Raw genomic sequence first — 21000 nt, forward strand, 5'->3', positions numbered from 1 at the left:
TGCTGTTTTTGGAAAATATTCAGCTTTGGAGCGTTAACAGGAAATCACTTAGATTACTCATCCTTTACTCAATCCAGGGTTTTTATTGTCTACTTACTAATTTTTTTTTCTCTTTTTTTTAATTTTTTTTTTTTAAATTTATTGTTGTCATTACTTACACATTTTAGACATTTTTGTAATAACAAAGAGGATCTACTGTATAAAAAAAGGATTATGCATACAGTATGTGTCTTCTATATTAGGGAACAACGTACAGTACTTCTATTGACAGCTTCCTTTACAGATCATCTTGGCCATGGCGAGTGAATAAATGCTCTTGAATTGACTTTCTATGGATTAGAATGCTTTTGAAATGATTCAGAACAGGATGTAGGACACAGCCGTATCCATGTGTCAGCGTGCTGTTGTTCCTGGCGTCTTCCGATTGTTAGAACGTTGCCAGAAAGATTCCACAGGAGTAGTAGAAGTGCACGGAGGTGTGTGTGTGTGTGTGTGTGTGTTCGGCATACTCATAAAGCAGCAGCAACTGCCCTGTAAAAGAGCGTCATGGCGGAAGAGCTGGTATGAGAGCGGTGCTCCCAGGATCTCCTGTGTTCAGGGACAGGTCTGGAATGTGCTGAGTGACACCACTTTACCCAGGAGGGACAACCGAATCCCAGCAAGAGGCCAATCGCGTAAGGGAAAAAAAGGGTCATTAGAGAGGACTGTGGTCATGAATCATAGCGGAGCAGAAACAGCATGAGGCCATCTCAGGACTGTTCCTCATCAAGGTAATGACGATAATAAGAGTAACGTTTTTGCGGAAGTCAGAGGTTTGGATTTTCACAGCTTTGGACTGGATGCTGTTTTAGCAGCCTGGGTGGCTAATGGAAAATGTTAAGTGTGTGAAGGACTTACTGACTCTGCTCCTGGCCTGGTTAACCTGCTCACCCAGGTCCTTAGCTTCAACAAACCTGTGTATAGAATATGAAAACTCTACTGTAACATCAACGTAGAATAATAATAAAAAAAATCTAATTCTCTCATGCATTGAAGTCATGAATTAATCCTAAAACAGGAAATGGAAGGCTTACACACACTTTATCCAGGACATATACAGTAAAGCGATGCAACACCATAAGACGGCTGAACATACTTCGCTATCATCATTAGTCTTAAAATAGTTTATATAAGAGATGCCTAGTTCTGGTCTTGAACTAAAACAACACAAAAACAAATCCTCAGTTTTGCAGCATGTTGAAATGGATGTGATAATTAATAAATAAATGTGATAAAGCATTTATATAGGGGGTGAAATGATAAACCACAACACAATCCATCACGATGCATAAAATCTCAGGACGTGCTACTCACAACATGCAAATCAGCATTCCACTCATTATGCATGCAAACGCAAATGCAGATGCACTATTTATGGACCAGTAATCCTAATGTGCAACCCGAGGTAAATATATATAGCACATGAGCTATTTTTCTCTAGATTGCAACCAGCAACATGCATCATACATTATAGGATATGTGGTTCCATTAACATGTTATAATTGTCAAAAAGAGAACTTTGGTTATTATAAAACAAACAAAAAAGAAAGAAGTTGCAAAATGGGCATTTTAACTGACTTTATTTCTTTTTTTATGTTTTAGTTGATCCCTGGGTGTAAACACCACACAGGACTCAACAGACTGATCCGCCCCTACTCATACACCACTCAGTACACTGATGCACATAATCTACATTTTGCACACCTGGAGCTTTTCACATTGTTCTGCTCTGCACTGGACATTGCTTTTCCATTTCAATTCTATTTTATTACTTGTACATAGTGTAACTTTTACAGATAAACGTTTTCTATATTTTCTATATTTCTATAATTTTTTACTATTATATTCTAATTACATATTTTTATACTCTTTATTTAAATATTTTCTTTTTTCTATACTAATTTTTTAAATTAAATTCTTATTTTATATTCTTTATTTGAATACTCCATTTTCTTTTTTGTTTGTTGTAGGTTATGGGCGGTCATAGAAGCATTTTGCTATTCACTTTTTTTAGCATTTCAAATTTGGATTTCTTTTGGTACATTTCAATATTTTTCATGCAATTTCTTATTAATTTATTTTTATCAAAAAAAAGCACATGATTTTGCATTGTTTATTATTCAGAAAAAAATAATCAGTCTTTTCACTCTTAATTTTTCTTTACTTAAAATATTCTAGGAACAGGACTAGATATCAGTATCACAGATTGAATCGATCCATGGCTGGAATGTATGATTACGCCTCTATTTATATAAGCCAAGGGTCTTTATTTTTATCCACTAAGTGGTAGTGTGGCTGCATTTCAGTGTTTCATTTCAAGAGCAACAAATAATAGTCCGAAGCCCGAGATCAACTGATTACACATGTACTGTACGGCCATGTTTGGCTCCTGATGATAACTGCTGTTAAAGGCTATTGCCTCATCTCTGGAACTGACCTAGTTTTTTTAAACATTCCATTATTTATATAATTTAATGTGCATAGCGATGCATCAACCACTTTACATTCACTATAAACAATTTAGTACAGACAGGAATGTTTGGTGACGTTAGTTACAAATAATGAATGAATTAATTAAAAGTAAGTTATTAATGTTGAAGATGGGTGACATAACTAGTGTATATCCATGACATCAGGCTGGACGATATGTCACTTCTGAATCTAATTTCAGTTCTCTGTGACTAGTTGTTGATTCTGCATGCTGTACCATGTAGTTGACCTTTCACCTTGAGCCCTGTGACACCGTACAGAGATACTGACCTCTGCTTCAGTATGATCTTGTTGTCTTCTATAGTGATATTCTCCTCGCGCTCACTCCGAAATATTTCAAATGCTTCCTGTCGCCCCATAGACAGCTCTGCTCCTGGGAAGAACGACAAGGTAGGTTAGAAAACATTCGGAGGAAAGAGGACAGACTTCTAAAGGATAAAAATACAGTTATTCAGAAAACTATTCTTCTGGACGTATTGTTATAGCAAGAATGATGCATGGCGAGATTCTAATACATTGTCGTTTGTATAGTTACACTACAACGTGTATGGCAGAAACTCTACATAAACCTAATATAATAAAGTCTCCAGTGCCAGTGTTTTTAACATTCAAAGAGAGTGTTCAGGACAAAACTCGTTCTGGAGTGTTTAAAGCTGCTGTAATGTGTTGTGCAACATGTCAATATAAAATGTCAATATAATATCATTCTCTAATAATAAATATATTGTCACATTTTTGCTGTGGTATAAAAGGAATAAAACTTTTTCAGGGTGATGTAATCTCTCTGCTTTGCATTAGGACTCATCACGGCATCACTTTTGAATTTTGTTTGATTTTTCAGTTACAGCAGACGTAAAATCCCTATATAAAACCTAGAATCAACCCAAATACATTTCGCGTCAGATGTGGTAAACTCCAACAAAAGCGAGGTTCACTTACGTGAAATCCCAGAACAAGTAAAACCCCAAGGTCGTGCACTGTGGTCGACCAAACCTGAGACCAAACGTACTCTACACTTCAGCGAACTCCATTACGCCCAAAGCGCACTACAGATGGTTACAATCTATATTCCATATTGTCCAATTTTCTCTCGGTGTTTCATTACATCACCCGACCACTCGCATTACAGATACATAAACAGCGAATAAACAGTTCAGGGAGGGTTCAGCTGGGTTGAGAGATGCTCCGGGTCATTGTGGGACAAAAGAAAGTCAACTGTTTTAATCGCGATCCGACATTAAAGGCACTATTTGGCTCCATCCCCAAACCAAAGGCGCTCTTTGATTGCCGTCATGTTTTGTTTGGGGGATCTTGTCCTCGTGAGGGAGTGCTGGATGCCGTCAGAGCAGCACGGAACATGCACAACTCTCAGGAGAAGAAGAAGGTGGTGCACAGTCAGAGCTGCTGCCTGAAATCCCCTAAATAGTGGAAAGACCGGGACAAAACAGCTGTCAGTGATGAACAAATCCAGGTGCAATACAAAGGCTCTGGCAGGTGAGCATTAGGAACGGGAAAGAGAAGCAGAAAGTCTGTTTTTACGACTATCAGGAGATACAGTTAAAGGATCACTGGAAGATATTTGATAGACAGTCACCTCAATTGGACTAAATTAGTGTCCAAAATGTCCAGAAATGAGCGCTAGTCCATGTAATACTAGAAATGTGACAGTATATACAGTACAGTACCCCCCCGCCTCAATCCTTCAAATTTTATATCCAAAGCTCCAGACTTTCTTGTATGTTTAATGTAGTCTTGAGGAAAAGTTCTCCAGGGTCCCAGAAGGACAGTTTTGTCTGTAATATTTAGTCCAGGCCCTGTTTGGTTTAGTTTTTTTTCGTTTAGTCGTATCCAACTCTTTGTGACCTCATGGACCATAGCACGCCAGGTCTTCCTAGATGCTGTCCTTCTAGGAAGGTCTGAGGTTTTTTTGGCAAGGATACTGGAGTGGGTTGCCATTTGGAAACGCCAATTAACCTAATCTGCATGTCTTTGGACTGTGGGAGGAAACCGGAGAACCCGGAGAAAACCCGTCAAACTTCATCCACACGGACCCGACATGGGAATCGAACCCAGGACCTGGAGGTGCAAGGCGACAGTGCTAACCACTTAGCCACCTGAGCGTTTGTATTGTTTAATGGAGTCTTTAAGGACTTTTTTGTCTCCGTTTTCACTGTTTCGGAGCAATGTTTTTTGTTTGTTTAGCCACACAGTGACCTATAAATCATTCAAGCTTAAAAACATTTAACTTAAGTCCGGACCCAGTGAGAAACAGGTGCAGATAATGACAGATGATCAGGTGGTGATTAGTAACTGCTGATGCTGATGCTGAATGTTGGAACAGACGAGAGGGGAAACGAGGTCGCTGCTCAGGCTGTTACACAAACATCCAGTTTATAAATCGTATCTTTAGGCACTTTGCAGCTTGTCACAGTAAAACATTTGTTCTTATTTCTTTAATTTAATCTACATAATTGAATTGAATTTAATATGAAGAAATTAGGAACGGCTCAAGACTTTCGCACGGGACTGTGTGCATTATAGAGATAGCGATCAGCAGAGAAAGCATGGAAAGACTGTGCTAGAGCTAATTTACACTGATGCTCAAAGCGCCAGCTGAGGACTGGATAGATTATAAAGTCATGTTAATGGCCTCTGAGCAGCTGTGTGTTTCATGTCACTGTTTGAATTTTTAACCTCTCACTTAACCTCTGTTCAAGATAAATGCACAAAGACCTAATAACATTAATCGTTTTTTCCCATATAAGAAATCAACACCAATCATTTTAAAAGCAGGAAGATAAAGATCGCTCGAAAAATACTTCAGTGAGAAAACCTACGTCCACTCCAAACCCAAACCAAATGTCTAAAACTCGAGACATTGAGACAAAAGACAATTAACAAAACAACACATGCACTCTGTGAAGTCTACTATACCAGGGGAATTCTCTATTCTGATTGAATGCAAAGAGGTGATGAATTTTCGACAGAGATGCCCAAAGGTCTGGAAGCATAAGCATTTCCTTTTATGAAATTTATTTGAAATATTTTTATATCAGATGGCTTTTAAACTAACTTTAGAAGATCAAATAGAAACAGACTCAGCTTTTTTCTTTGAGGTCATCTGAAGTCCACAGTCTGAACTCAGAGGATGTCAGTTTTAATATTTGATGTCATGTTCACTTCTAATTGCAATGTTGCCTACAGATTCTCCTCATTCCATTTAACAGCAGCGTAGAGTGTAGCTCAAAGACAAACAATTGTGCTGACGGTAATGCACTTATCCCAGTGTTTTACTAGTGCTTTATTAGTGTCTTTATTGTCATTGTGCTTCAGACAGTCACACAGTTCACACTGTCATGATCTCCTGATGGCAAAAGCAAAAAAGCTTTCTGTTTTTGAATGTGGCAGGATTTCTGAGCTGCACAAGCAAGGGCTCTCGCAATGCACCATTGCTGCCGAGATGCAGTAAGACAGCTATTTTAAATTTCTTAAGAGATCCTGAGAGTTAGGGGACAAAAAAAAAAAGTGTTAGACCCAAAAAAATTTCACCTGCACTCAGCTGAAAGATCCAAGGATTGTCCGTAAAGACACAGGCCGATCATCGACCCAAATTAAGGTCCTTACTGATGCTGAATAAACGTAAGACGGCAACGTAAACGTAAAGATTCTTAAACATAAGAGAAGGGCTTAAAGAACAAAAAAATTCTTAAAAACCACGTCTCCTTCCACACCACAAACTTGTCCAGCTGGATTTTGCAAGCAAGCACCAAACATGGGACACTGAAAGATGAAAGAAAGTTTTATTCTCAGACAAGAAGAAATTGCATCTGGATGATTCTGACGGCTTCCAACGTTACTGGCCTGCCAAGGAGATCCTACTGGAGATGTTTTCTACACGGCACAGTGGAGGAGGCTCCATCATGATCTGGGGTGCTTTGGACACATTTAGTTCTGTCGTGGGTATTTTGGGTCTATGGTCAGCTGATAAACAGCCTGTTTGAATTTAAATGCAGTTTTTAATCGAGACAATCTCTGTTTTTCTGTCTCTTGCTCCTTTTTCTTCTTTTGACATTTTTAAGCAGTTATCACAACCTGGTCATGATCCACCAGCACGAAATGCGAATACTTGGAACGTTTCCCCATGTTTTAGGATTTTATATAGAATATTTGCTCTTTTTGTTTGTTTTTTGGAAAGGCAGGGAATGCTATAACTGTTAGCTATTTCATTGCAGACAGAAAGTTTTTAAACCCTTTCGGTTTTCCAGATTTGACCTTGCAGAATAAGTTTCATATAAATGAATGACGGAATGAATGTATAAATAAATAAAAAGACAAACAAACAAATAAATAAATGATGATGACACCGGTTTATATTCCAATTTGACATAAAGACTTGAAAGTATGGAAACAATTTACAGACTGTCAAGTGGCAATTTAAATATAATTAACTAAGCACATGAAAAACCACAGGGATCTCCTTAGGATCGGACCACATGAAGCTCGTGTATAGTGGAAGAGTTAAACACATATCTTCAGTATAAACATGTCTGACAACATCCCATGCACTGAACAACTGGAGAGCGCCTAGAAGAATCGTTTTGTACCTCTAGTGAACCAAGGTTTAGCTCTGTATGGAAAACTCTGTGCATTGTCTATGCAGCCATTTGGATCAGTATGAAGTGAAGTCAGAGTGTTCTGATGAAAAGTGCAGAAGAAACCAATAGCAAAATCCCTCGAAGCGGCTAATAGCACCTAATGCTCTCCATGATTACACGGCCATTAATATGGCAAAAGGTATTAATCAAACCTTCAGCTTGTGCCGTGATAAATCTTCTGCCTAAACCTTTCAACAGCTCTCAACCTGAAATCATAAGCAGGAGACATCTTGCGTGACCTGGCTGTATTTGAAATCCATGCTTTAAACGCTGACACGAAGCGTACACCCAAAGGTCAACATCTTTAACACAGTGAGCCGCAGTAGCTCAAATGCACGTCATGAGGGATGGTAAAGCACTTTCTCAGCCATATGATTAATGTACAAGACAAAACTAATACAAACCTCATGTCTCCCATCCGCAAAGTAAAATATGGGGAATTAAGAAGATCCTAAGCAGCACCAACAAATGCACTACACATGATTTTTGTCTTACCTTAAAAAATATATACATATTAGTGATTACGTAGTCTTGTGTATGGTTCCATGCAAACATTTTTATTGCATTTTTCTTAAAGATGAAACAAAACAAGAATTTAATGGGAATGAAGTTTTAGAGATGTTTTTGCACTAGCACTATAAGTAACAAAAGCATTTGAGAAATGTATTTTAAAAAAAATAATCAATGCTCAGGTGGTGTAAAGATTAATTTCCCATAAAGAAACATCCCACAGTGTTTTAATTCTCTTCATCCGTTTAAAGTTGCGTTTGATGTGCAACATCTGCAGAACAAGTTCCTGGTATTACTTACTGTCGAAAATCTACAGGCAGCCGTTCTCATATTATCCGGTGACTGCAAAGCCGCCTGAAGACTAAAGACTTCCTGGGGTATCAGAAAAATGATAGTTACAGCTTACCCAGAGTCCTGACACTGGATAGTGTGTATATAAATGATGAATAAATCCTTCTTGTATTGTGTCAGCCATACAGGTCCCTTTGCACATTGTTGCTGCATAAATGTTTTGTCTTGCAGAACCGTAAGGAGGATGGAGGATGGCGTTATAGGACATTAATCAGCATCCATTTCAACAGTGCTTTGGTATAATACTGATTTTTATTCAATTAACTGTAAGGATTTAAAGTCACCTGATGTTATCTCTCATATCAGGGGAGTTCAAGTCAAACCGGGACTTGTGTTGAAATTTCTTGTGAATGAAGGTGAAGGAACAAGTGACATTTACAAAAGACTTTGAGTACAGTACGGTGATGAGATTCTCAGCTGCAGTAAAACATGTAAAATGTTTTTTAAAAAGGCCGTACGTCTGTGAATGATGATCTTGTCCGAGGTGGCTCAGAGCCCGCTGCAGTCGTTCCTGTGAACATTCACAAAGTGACGTGCAGATTAAAAGGAACTCCAGGAGTCCAGGAGTTATTGCCACGTTCCCCGTACAGTCCTGACCTCACTCCAAGAGACTTCCACATGTTTGGATTGTTATAGGGGTTCCTGGTAGGCCGGCGTGAATCAGACAGCCATACTCTGACATACTAAGAAAACGTTCTACCTTATGGTGCCCAAGCTTTAGTCGAACACTGGGATAAGTGCATTAGTGTATCAGGGGATTATATAAAGAAATAAAGGGAGTTCTAACTGTGTTCTGTTATTCTGTACAATCAAAAGTCCCGCTTTGACTTGAAAACCCTCGTATCATAGCAGCTACAATATAAACATTTGTTTCTTTAAAAAAAAAAAAGCTTTGGTATTCTTGAAGTTTGTTATACCACATCGACTTGTTTTTTTATTAGACAAATCACACATTTCATGATTTATAGTTTTTTTTCTTTTAAAATATTTGATACTTGCAGCCACTTATGTTACAGCAGCTATAAAAGCAGTTTTTCTTTCTTTTTTTTATACTAAAATGGCAGAAAACTTAGTCACCAAACTGCACTGATACTGGAGACTCCTTTCATCAATAGTATACAAACATCTCCTAGCGGAATCTTCACATATCAACGATTACAGGTTTATTTCTCGGCTTAAACGAAATAGAGAAGTCGGGTTAAATGTCATGTTACTATCAAAATGGTGGTGCTGCAGAAATGTATTTACCTTCATTGGCCAATCAGATTTGGGAATATAACAGCCCTGAGGCATAAACAAGTGCCTATAGGAATGTTTTTTATGCCAAGCCTGCTATTAGATTGGGAGTATGAATCAGCTTCTTGTAAACAGAGATAATTATTTGCAGTTAAGCGACCGTTCGATCTCAGAGCGCAGCGTGGTGAAACACTCCGCACTGCCTGTAATGTGGAATGCTTCGACTTATTAAGAAAACATTTAGTCTCCCAAGGATGCCAAACAGAAACATGTCAAACTGGCCTAAATGTCGGACATCTAACTGTGTTTATCCTTTCGTCCTGTTTTTCCCTGCGGCATGGAAATCCAACTGCCGTGCGAATTCCTTTACCACATTTACAGGTCGTGCCTTTTCCCCCTGAACCCCTACCTCTATCACACAATTTCAATTACTCGGTGTGCAATGGGAGCAGAAACTAAAAATCCACGTGAGCTTAATTGTCATGATTTTCTTCTCTTTTTTTTTCTGCTGGAAACTCCTGATTAAAACCAGCAGAACATCCCCTGAAGATGATCTTACGATGGCCAACCATAACAAAATTCCACACGAGTCATGCTTGGGAAACAGGCACATCTTTCTTCCAAAAAACAGAGCATTCCTGAAATATTTCTCAACAAGCACCATGACATCACACCATAAATGTTCTTTTAGGGGGGGCGGGGGGGGGGGGGCAGTCGGGGGAATGTAGGGTTACAGCCACATAGTTGTGCCTTGAATGTCAGGTCTGAATTTCTTGGGACTTGAGCGACGTAAACTGAGATGACAATTGGGTGAGTAATCAGAGAGCCGTGTTAATGGGAAACACATCCAGAGAGAGAGAGAGAGAGAGAGAGAGAGAGAGAGAGAGAGAGAGAGGATCTGCTTCGATGTTTAAAGCGTCCAGGGAAGTGATGAGGATGCGGACATCAGTTATAGATTTGATAGCTGACGGTGTGGCATGACCCGAGTCCTGTACATCCCATACGAGCCATAAATCTTATGAAGTTGTTTTACAAGCCAGAAATCTCTCCCTCCTCAGGAGCGACCTTATTCACAGTCTAGACAGCTGGGCCTGCTATACTTATTAGCCTTACACTACACAGTCAGGGCCCTGTTCACATTAAAGCAAGGTCTTCATCGCTGTATAACATGTACTGTATCACATCAAGGGTGCACCGATGGGCCCAAGTGTCAGAACACCAACCTGTGTTTCTCTTCAACAATACACTGTAAAGATCACGCTGTTCAGAGCGAATAACTTACAAACCCATGACGCGACCGGAGATGAGAACCATGAACAGATTGAGACGTTAGTTTCCTGAATGTAACACCTCTAGAGCACATATAGACTTCCTGAGGTACAAAGAACGTTTGAAGCTCTTTAGTTTTAGCGTTCAGGGTCAGGCGGGACGACGCTGCACCAAGGTCTGGACTTTGTGTTTACAAAAAGGAAACAGCAGTTTGGGTAAAAGAATCGTTAAACAACGTCAATCATGGAATACAGATGTTGCTCTTTCCGTCTCTACTGTGGCAGTGCGATACATTTCATACAGACACGATGAAGTCATGCATAGCAGAAGACGAGAAAATCTATCCTTCTGTCAACTTTTGCAGAGACAGTACGGATTCCTGCTTCAGAAAGGTCACTTCTATTATGTACTCTTACTGTTAATCTAGGAAACGCAGAGGCCTGCAATTATCCTGCAAACCCGTCCTGCCCTCAGGGCTTACAGGAAACATCTCCAGACCTTTAAACTGCTCACATTTATAGTCCGTTGCTCATCACTTGTTAAACTGCCGAGGTTACGCTTTCTGCTTAGATCGTTAAGGACCTTGTAATAATACTGTATACGCATCAATTCTCATGTTTAGATCAGGATTTGGAAAGAAGTTGGTCTGAAGGTCAATCAAATGTGGTTTAAAGGGTCAGGGGGTAGCTCAATGGTTGAGACATTGGACTACAGATCGGAAGGTCCTCTGTTCGAACCCCAGGACCACCAAGTTGTCACTGTTGGGCCCTTAAGCAAGGCCCTTAATTGCTCAGATGTTGAAAAAAGATGTAAGAATGTTTGCGAAATGCTAAATTATTTTTTACAAGTAGCATACACCAATCAGCCATAACATTAAAACCATAAACATTAAAAGCACCCATGTTTTGGCTCCCCCTGTGCCACCGGGGCACATTGAGGCATGGCTGCACAGGGCGGATCCTTTGAGTGACGTTGGTTATGGGGTGTGGCCTCCATGGATCGGACTTGTTTGACCGGGATGTCCCAGGAGCGCTCGGATTGGGCTCTGGGGGATTTGGGATTTGGAGGCCACTTTGTTGATCTTGGCCTTTGTGCCAGCTAGATCTCTCTGAGCCTCTTCTCAAACTTGTCTGTTATCCCATATGAAGAACCAAGAAAGAACAATTAGTGTTTTTCCGTGTTTTAGGGCATACTTTTTTAAAGTTCCCCAATGGTGAACGTGCTGACTGATTCAGAGTGTAGTTATATAACATAAATTATATAATAAATACTATAGTTAATAATAAGTGCCATACATTAATATCCAACACCTTTTAACCAATTCTGTGACCTGATAAAATATGAACTCTAGCGGTCGAACAGAGCATGTCTCCTCATTAATAAACCCTTGTCATGACTTTATATGACCATAAACAAGACTCTACGGCAGGAATACAGGAAGCAGCAGACATGTGGTATACAGTATATATGACTGTGGTTAAGGGTGGAGGACGAAGGCCTACTCAGTATATAAGTAAAGCTCAAACATGGAACATTGCTTGGTTATCCACAACCCCGACATAGCTAGATGGCTGTTTGTGTGTTCGGATTTCTCATAAACCCAAACGGACTGCTGCTGGCTTTTATGTGATAAACACAAAATATGCAAAACGCAACAGAAAATGTACTAGACGTATTTTTAGCGAAACCTCCACGCCTACATTTTTTATTACCTTGCACACGATGTGTGTTCTCAAAACTCAAAACAGTTACATTTCTTAGGAATTTCTCAAAACGAGAATGAAATCTTTTGGAAGCAATCAAATGAGATGCACATTCCTTCGCCAGCTGCTCCGTTTGTGATGCAGGCCTTTGATTAGATTGACGCAAATGACTTCTGGATAACATCAGGTCCATCCGTTCTGTTTTAAGACGGACGGAACAACACAGGAGTGCTGCAACCGAGAGAACCGAGCAGAACCCCTGCTGTCCTGCAAGACGAGCTGCAGACAAACACAAAAAAAACCTTTATGAAAAATATATGGTAGATCATCTACTGTAGCATGAACGTGATTAACCTTTAAATTGAATCAGTCTTCTTTATCTTATCGTGGTTGAAAACAAAAATCCCTAGATATGAAATTTTAGAACGAGCTGGAAATGTTTGCTTTTGATACCCATCTTGGTATCAATTATGGCGAAGTATGTAGTACATTAAACACACAGCAGCATTTAAAAGATGATTGTGTATGGAGTCTATTAAGGGGGAGCTTATTTTCCGAAATGATGGTGTAGAACGAGCAGCTGGAAGAAAGCCCGGGGGAGTCCAACGACTCGGTGTGCTCCTCACCGGATCAGCGCAGTATGGCAGCAATTATGCCAAGTCACAAATAGAGATAAACGTTGGGACCAAGGACTCCTTATTATCACAGCATCCATAAACAATGTCTGTAAGGAGTCTAGCTGTGGCTAATGAGCCTGCGTTTTCCAACACTGAGCTCCTGATCCAAAATTGGTCTTTCAAGGATGGAAATATGATTCATATTGTGCGCAATGGTGCAGTTAAATCCTTTTTGTAAACACGGTTTAATGTAAAACATTTTTACAAAAAACAATGCAGACGGAGATGCTTTAAAATCAAATCCTAGGGCTTTCAAGGACTTTTCAAGCACTAATATTATGTTTTGAAGCGGTACACAAAAGATGTCATTCGCCAAACAACAATTGCAGCTACATTTAACAGCAAGAATTAGTTCATCGTTCCGTTATTTGTTATAAATTCGAGCACTGGGTATCAAAGTCAAGCGGTTTTATGTAGTTTGTGTATCGCTTTATATGAAAAAGCAATAGTTTTGTATATTTTGGATTTATTTTCAATTCATCCCTACTAATACGAGGGTGAGTCAGAAATTATCCGCACTCTGGCTGTAGAATTTATTTCAATTAACTATTAGAAAAGACAATACATCACTTTTTTAACATAACCTCCTTGCCTTTTAAGACACTAAGCTTACGTATTCTATCATTAAAGAATGTTCTAGGCTGAGCTGGAGCGCGGATCATTTCTGACCCATCCTCGAATATCTATTCATCTTTATCCTAGTCAAGGTCGTGGTAGATTGGAAAGCAATCTTAGAAACCCTGGACTTAAGGTCAGAATACACACTAAACTATGGGCAAGTCAGTGTAGCCAATCTACAGCAGCATGTTTTCAGGGAGCAGAAACCCCTGGAGAACCCTAAGAAAACACTAATGGGCGCAGGGAGAACATCCACGCAGCATGCTCTAGATTAAAACAAGGACCCAGGAGCTGTGAAAGGAAATGTGAACATTTCCTTGTGAATCTTTTGAGAGAAGATGGGTGCCTCTAATTTTCTCCCATAATGTCAAGCCCTGTAATTCCCACCCATCTTACATCGCTCTCCTAACAAGCAACGCCTACCAACCAGGGAGGATGAAGGCCATCATGTCGAGCCAACTGACTGCATCTCGTTAAAACTCGTGCAATGCCAGGGGATGGCATAACACACCAATTACTGCCCACTTCTGCTTGTGTGGGGCTCACAGATGCCCCCCGCCCCACCACCACCACCACCACCACTCCCCACTGCAATCTTCTCCCTCGGGCTGCCAACCATGGATGGCAATGTGGCATCATTAGGATTCCAGCTCGTGATCTCTGGAAGTGACTCGGGAGTGAAGATACTCTAATGATAGATGGGTGAATAAAGAAAATTACTATGTTCTACCCACATCATCCATAGTTTCTTAGCAAACATTGGAAATCTCTTCAAGTATTTTGATATGGGTTTTTTTTTTTGTCACATCTCTCATCCTTAAAGCTTTTTTTTTTAATCAGAAATGACAAATTATATGATCTTCGACCATTACTTGTTGCATGTACAGTCATGTGTAAAAGTTAGTGCCCCCTCTTTTCAGGTCTCAGTACAAGGCTAATAAAATTTTAGACATGCACCACTGCAGTATATAACTTTATAATATATAACTTTTTCACTGTTCTATTATTTATTTATTTATTTATTAAAAATAAAGCCAAAATGAAATAATCAAATAATGTGTATATTAATACTAAGCACCCTTATTGTTGAAAAGCTGGTGGATCCACCTTATAGCAACAATAACTTGAAATAATCGTTTTCTTCATGACTTTATCTGTCTCCTTTACACTGTTTTGGTTCATTCTTCTTTACGGAATTGCTTTAGTTCATTGAGGTTCTTTTGGCGTTTACTTATGCACAGCTGTCTTAAGTTCCCGCCACAGCATTTCAGTCGGTTTGTGGTTTATTTGGGCCATTCCAAAATTCTTTTATATATTTCAGTGATTCTGAGATAAATTTTCTAGTGTGCTTTTACTTTTACACATGACTATACAGTAGGCAGCCATGTGACTACAAGTACCTATACATACAGTACATGTACATATAAAATTATAAGATTTTTAAATGTTCAAGCGCCATGGTAAAACATAAATACTGTATAGGACATTTGGTTTCAAAGGTGAAGAGAGAGTTAGTGAAATAAATGTACAAGCCTAGAACTTCTTCTTCTTCCTCTTTGTCTTTCGGCTGTTGCCTTTCAGGGGTCGCCACAGCGAATCATCTGCCTCCATCTAACCCTATCCTCTGCATCCTCTACTGCATCTTTGGTCTTCCTCTAGACCTCCTGCCTGGCAGTTCCAACCTCAGCATCCTTCTACCGATATATTCACCATTTCTCCTCTGAACATGTCCAAACCACCTCAATCTGGCCTCTCTGACTTTATCTCCAAAACATCTAACATGGGTTGTCCCTCTGATGAACTCATTCTTGATCCTATCCATCCTTGTCACTCCCAAAGAGAACCTTAACATCTTCAGCTCTGCTACCTCCAACTCTGCCTCAAGCCTAGAACATACTTAATGCTTTATTTTGGTTGAGATCCCATATTTTTGTAATTCTTTAACCACTGAAGTCTGAGAGCCACGAAGCGTGTGTGTGTTAATGCTGCAGCTGAAATAATGCATTTTTTCACACTTTAACCTCTCTCTGTTTCGCTTCTCTTCCAAACGTGATGTTTCAGTGTCTATGGAAATGAGCTACTGAGGGGCCAAAGAACAGCAAAGCTGAGCAACAAGCTTCGGGCATCTTCTTATATGAGGTCACATAAGTTGCAAACTCTAATTGGTTTGTTTAATCCTCAGCCAGTACAAAAATGGACAAAAGACAAAAAGTGGGGAAGTTTAACATGCTTTTTTGTTTGTACACACGGACATGTGAATATCTAAAGATGACTAAGAATGTAATATTGTACAGTAGGTTCCCTTTAAAACTGCCATATGGTACGGTATACATATGGATTTCATAAAGAGCGGTTATGCTCCTCAATGTTGTAGCAAAAACGTCTTTATTATAACTACAGTGAAACGTACTGGGGCGCATGCCAAAGTCACAACTATAACAAGAAGAATACTGTAAAAAAAAGTCGATCGTCTGCTGCAATAAAAAAAAAAGAAAAAGGATTATGGTCATGAACAACGCATGAGTCGTCTGCATAAAGATGATCATTTCTGCAACTCAATCTTACTCTTATCCACAAGGTGAGGTCTACATGACCAGGATCTCCAACACAACACCGTGATTATATCGTAATCAAAAGCAGAATGCCTACCATCTGGTGAAGCATTTTCTGGCAGCAGGACATACCATGTAAATATCCATCACTTACAGAGAAGGGAAATGTCTCTGAAAATGTCATTTAAGGAGAGACTATTTGCCTCCAAGGACTTTTGCCAAAAAGCAGCCCTGTAGATTTCTGAATGTTCCAAGTCAACAGCATTCTGCAGACTTTGCAATATTACAGATTCCTTCATGTTTTTTTTTTCTTCTCTAAGGCTGACACGTCGTAAGTGTTAAACAAACCCCAGAGTTCCAGTTTAATGGACAACATTCGAACATTTCCATATTTCTTTCATGTCAAATAAGGCAAGGCTCTGAAGTCTCGACCGTTCGCTCTTCCTGTCGGCACAAGCGTGTTTATAGTCGGCCACACTGGCCTCGCTGCGATTTATTACTGCACGTGTTGGCGGAAACTAGAAAGAAATATGGCCGATACGTTTCGGCGGGGGGAAACCTGGTCAGTACATTCGACAGTAAACCACAGTTGTCAAAAAGGTTTAGACTGCAACCCATTGTTAATTCATGATGTGTCAAAAGGTTGTGTGTACAGAAGCAGGGGGCTTTGTGTAAAGAGGAAAAAAAAGGAAAAGTAAGAACAAAAATAAAATCACAGAAATAACTGAACTGTTGTGCTGTGAAGTGAAGATCAGCTCTGTATCAGCGGTGATGCATTAATCAACAGCTGGAATGCAGACAGAGGATTAATGTTTAAGACAAACTTTGGTTATTATGATATGATGGGTTATGATATCATCTGAATTCCAAACCCTAAATTCTCACAGCACATACGAAATAGTGATAACACAAACACAGTTTTCCTGAGGCCTTAACACACACACACACACGTCTTTATAAACACAGCACACCGGCGTTGTCCATTAGCCACCATGCATCACATCTTGATGAGTGCCTGATTCCCTCCTAACTAGAACTGGATGGCGTCCAAACATGTGTTTGTTTGTTAATAATCTCCTCTTTCAGAGCCCTGCTTGCAATTACTGGTCCTATTACCGAACCCGGGCATCGTGTGCCAAAAATGTCCAGGAACGACTGGGTGATCCAGGGCCTGTGGTGAAGCACACAGGAGCGACGGCTCGGTTCTGGAGCTGCTGGCTTGCTCCGAATCCCCCAAAGCCCATGATCACAGTAATTATCAGACCCAAGGTTTATCATTATTTCAAAGGCTCCACTGAACCACATTGAAAGAAGAAGAGCCAAACATATGGGAGTTAATGAAGAGGATCTATGCTCTTGGCCCTGTTTCACTGCAGGAAGATCTGCTGTTCCCGTTTCGTACTCCACCCGGCTGATGGAAAAACGCCGACAGGTTCTTAGAAGGTTAGCCTTTAATAAGTGAGGAATAAAATATAAGGGGGCAGTGTGGTGATGATGATACCACCCAAAAGTTCATACTAAAGCCTGCCCTGAGGTTTATTTATTTTATAGTTCAGAGGTTTGTTAATTTTTTTTTTTTTTTTTAATTATTCATCCACTTTTAGAACGGGCTTCATTGCTATAAACTCTCATTTTTTCACCATCCTCTTTAAACTCCCTCTTGAAACTAACAAGACAACAAAATACATCAAATAATTTTCCAGACGAACCAAAAAGCCCTCCATTCCGCAGACCTTCCAGTCGTCAGAAACCTAAACCTAATTGACTGACACTGAAGACTCCTTCGAGAAAAACCTTGACAAATTTGAAAAATTATTTTGGAATCTGTTATTGTCATAAGACCACCATACTAGTCTTTCTGTACTGCATGCTGTAACTATAGAACCGCATCGCACTGCTCGGCTTTAACTTTTGATAATTTTTAACTTTAATCTTTTGACTTTAGCTTCTCACCAGTTAGAATCTAAGATCAGTAAATGTTCTAAAAAATAGTGTTTATAATGTCTGCTGTTGGACAACGTTGGTGTTAATAAACTGCATGCAAGATGGAGACGTTTACTTCTTTACAGAACACCAGGGAAAATCAAGAAACCTTTCTAAAAATCAGACCATTTACAAAATGCTCCCTCTAACCGAATAAGGGTCGCTGGCCAGACTTTGAACAAACGACTCCGTCAGGTTCCTGGGGAAATTCCTCAAGACTATTCCGTCTCACAGCAGTGAACACAATGAGAGGAACCCTTGCACTACCGTACAACCGGGTTCAGTGTGCATTTAGTCTTTGTGGCCTTGTCCATCATAAACACCCAAAAAAAAACAAAAGACACAGAGACAGCCTGTACACGTTCACTGAAAATAAGCTAATGCTAAACGAACACCAGAAGAATTCCGCGGCGTTCACAATCCTGAGGCGACACGCTGGGAACTTTGCTTAAAAATATTTCCGGACCATTTGCTTTCCTTTCTTTTAATCTATTGTGCTCCGAAGTGAAACCCGTGAAGCTGTGAACATTCCGTTAGGTTTTTGTTATGATCGGGAAACTATTCTGGTTATGAGTACGAATGGATGGTCAGAATCATTGAAAGAAGATGTAGAGCATGACTGTGGCAAGAGAGAAGAAAAGACTGGATCGAGCATGAACGATTACCAAAACGATACACAGAAGAGCAGTTGGGTCAAGCAGCGAGCCTTTCTCTTATAAGAATTCACCCCAAGCCTTTCTGATTAAACACAATGAAGTATGGGTTGTTGTTTTTTTAGGTTAATTTAATGTACATGTAGTGATGTCATGCGAGAGAAAGTGTGTTGGAGTGTTTTTTTTTTTTTACCGCTCACCATTTTTCTTGCAATTTCCTTGTTTGGAATCGTCCAAAGATTCATGCTTGGACCTTTTCTCGGTGTACGTGGCAGAGGATGATGACTGGAACGAGCTCTGGGAGGCGCCGAGTTTTGCTAATTGAGCGCTGGCTTCTTGGACCTTCGTCTTCTCTTTTTTCAGCATGCTCACTAGAACACCTACAAAGCTTGGGTTAAGGATTAAACTTTGGGGGAAAAAATAATATAATTTATATAAAAACATGTACAGTGAAACCTTGGATTACGAGTAACGCGGTTCGCGAGTGTTCCGCAAGACGAGCAAAGTTTTTTTTTTTTTTGGACTTAAAAAAATGAAAATTCGGTAATCGTAAACCAAGATTATCCTGTATCACGCATGCGCTTCTTGTTGTGATCACAACTGAGCCAATTTTTTTCTTTCTCTCGCGCTAAGGAATTCTGGGTAATCATCTTCCCCGCTCGGTCTAAGAAAAGAAGGAAAGTTTCTAAAGAAAGTCTCATAAGAGAGGTTAAAGATCCATTTTGTTCTCTGCCTCTCTGTATTAACCTGCACTTTTTTATTGGACATCTTGCCCCTTCACGCACACACACACACACACACACACACACACCTCCTCTCGCCTTCATGCACACCTCCCTTCTACCCTTCTCCCCTCACTTTTACACACACACAGAGACTCTCTCTCTCCCTCTCTCTCTCTCTCTCTCTCTAATAGACACACTGCTCTACACAGAAATTTGTCGAGATTCTTTTCAAAGGTAAAGTGCAGGTTCATTTGTTTTACTTTACAGGAGCGATTATGTTAGTGTGTCACTCACGCGAGTGTCATTAGCGATGTTCTTTGTTACTTTTTCAGATAAAAAGTCTTTCTGTTAACATATGTGTGTGTATGTATGTAAAAAAAATCAAAAAAGAGAGGAAAAAGGTTTACTGTCTAAGATGAGAAGAGGGAGAGGGGGGGTCTAATTGTTCCTCTCCTCTTACTTTAGCTTCACACGCACACAGCGCCTACACACAACAGAAACGGAAACACTTATCTGTCAGAATTTATTTTTATTTTTTTTTAAAGGTAAAGTGCAGGTTAAGTTGTTTTATTTTTACTTTCATATTTTGTGTTAATTATTTTTATGTATTTTTGGGGGGGCTGTGGAACGGATAATTTGAGTTTCCATTATTTCTTATGGGAAAATTCGCTTCGGTTTACGAGTGTTTTGAAATAAGCTTTATGCTCGTAATCCAAGGTTCCACAGTATATATAGTGCTTCGCATCATGAGTCCATCTCAGAAACACTTGGTTCATCCTGGATGAGACTCCGGTCCGGTAATAGACCAGATATTTGCATTCATATCCACAAAGACACAGTACAGTGTCCTCATCTTTATGCAACTTATATTGTATCAAGTGCCAAGCCGGAATGAAAACCTGAGCGCTGCCGCTGCCTCTGTCTATCTTACATGGAATCTTTTGAGAGACGAAGGAACATCAGAGAAGGTTGTAAAACTGAGCCGAGGAGCTTTTTTTCTTTCTTTCATTTTTATACCATAGAAGGAGATATCTAATCACGTCTCTTATAGAAACCACTTGTTTTAACGGCTTCCGCATTCTTTACTTATTTTATCATGTGGTGCACGACAGCATCTAGTTTAGGCTCCCGAAAAATGAAGCTGGTCAGCAAACACAAGCTCATAATTCCCCCGTGTCTGTGAGACGGTTTGCCTCTCAGGGTAAAGATAAATGAGTCAGTATTTTTAGGGCAGAAAACATTTTCATATGTCCTCTGTGGAAACCGAATCCTGGGACAGTGAGATCATCTAACTGTTTCTCTAATAAGCCGGGCATGCTGCAGCACGTTTATTGCCGTTCATGTTTATATTAATCTCTGAATAAACTTTATATTTTATCTTGTTCGAATCAGAATATTAAAAGAAAACCCGAAAAAATATAAAAAGACAGACTGAAAAAGACGAAAGGGGAAATGAGGTCGCTGCTCAGGATGTTACATAAACAACAGGTTTTTAAATTGTATCTTTAGTCGCTTTGCATCCTGTCGCAGTAAAACATT

At 39.7% G+C, this 21000-nt stretch overlaps 1 protein-coding gene across 1 annotated transcript in view; it reads right to left on the minus strand.

Moving 5' to 3' along the window:
* kif6 (kinesin family member 6) overlaps positions 1-21000 on the minus strand; it is an 86574-nt gene that overhangs the window by 16152 nt on the left and 49422 nt on the right. Inside the window, exons 13-15 of the mRNA XM_053510586.1 lie at positions 18937-19116; positions 2800-2902; positions 898-953 (exon numbers count right to left, since the gene is read on the minus strand). Coding sequence (XP_053366561.1) covers positions 898-953; positions 2800-2902; positions 18937-19116 — 339 coding nt within the window. The remainder of the gene's footprint in view (positions 1-897; positions 954-2799; positions 2903-18936; positions 19117-21000) is intronic.

The sequence above is a fragment of the Clarias gariepinus genome, chromosome 13 (genome assembly GCF_024256425.1).
Source record: "Clarias gariepinus isolate MV-2021 ecotype Netherlands chromosome 13, CGAR_prim_01v2, whole genome shotgun sequence".
NCBI lineage: Eukaryota > Metazoa > Chordata > Actinopteri > Siluriformes > Clariidae > Clarias > Clarias gariepinus.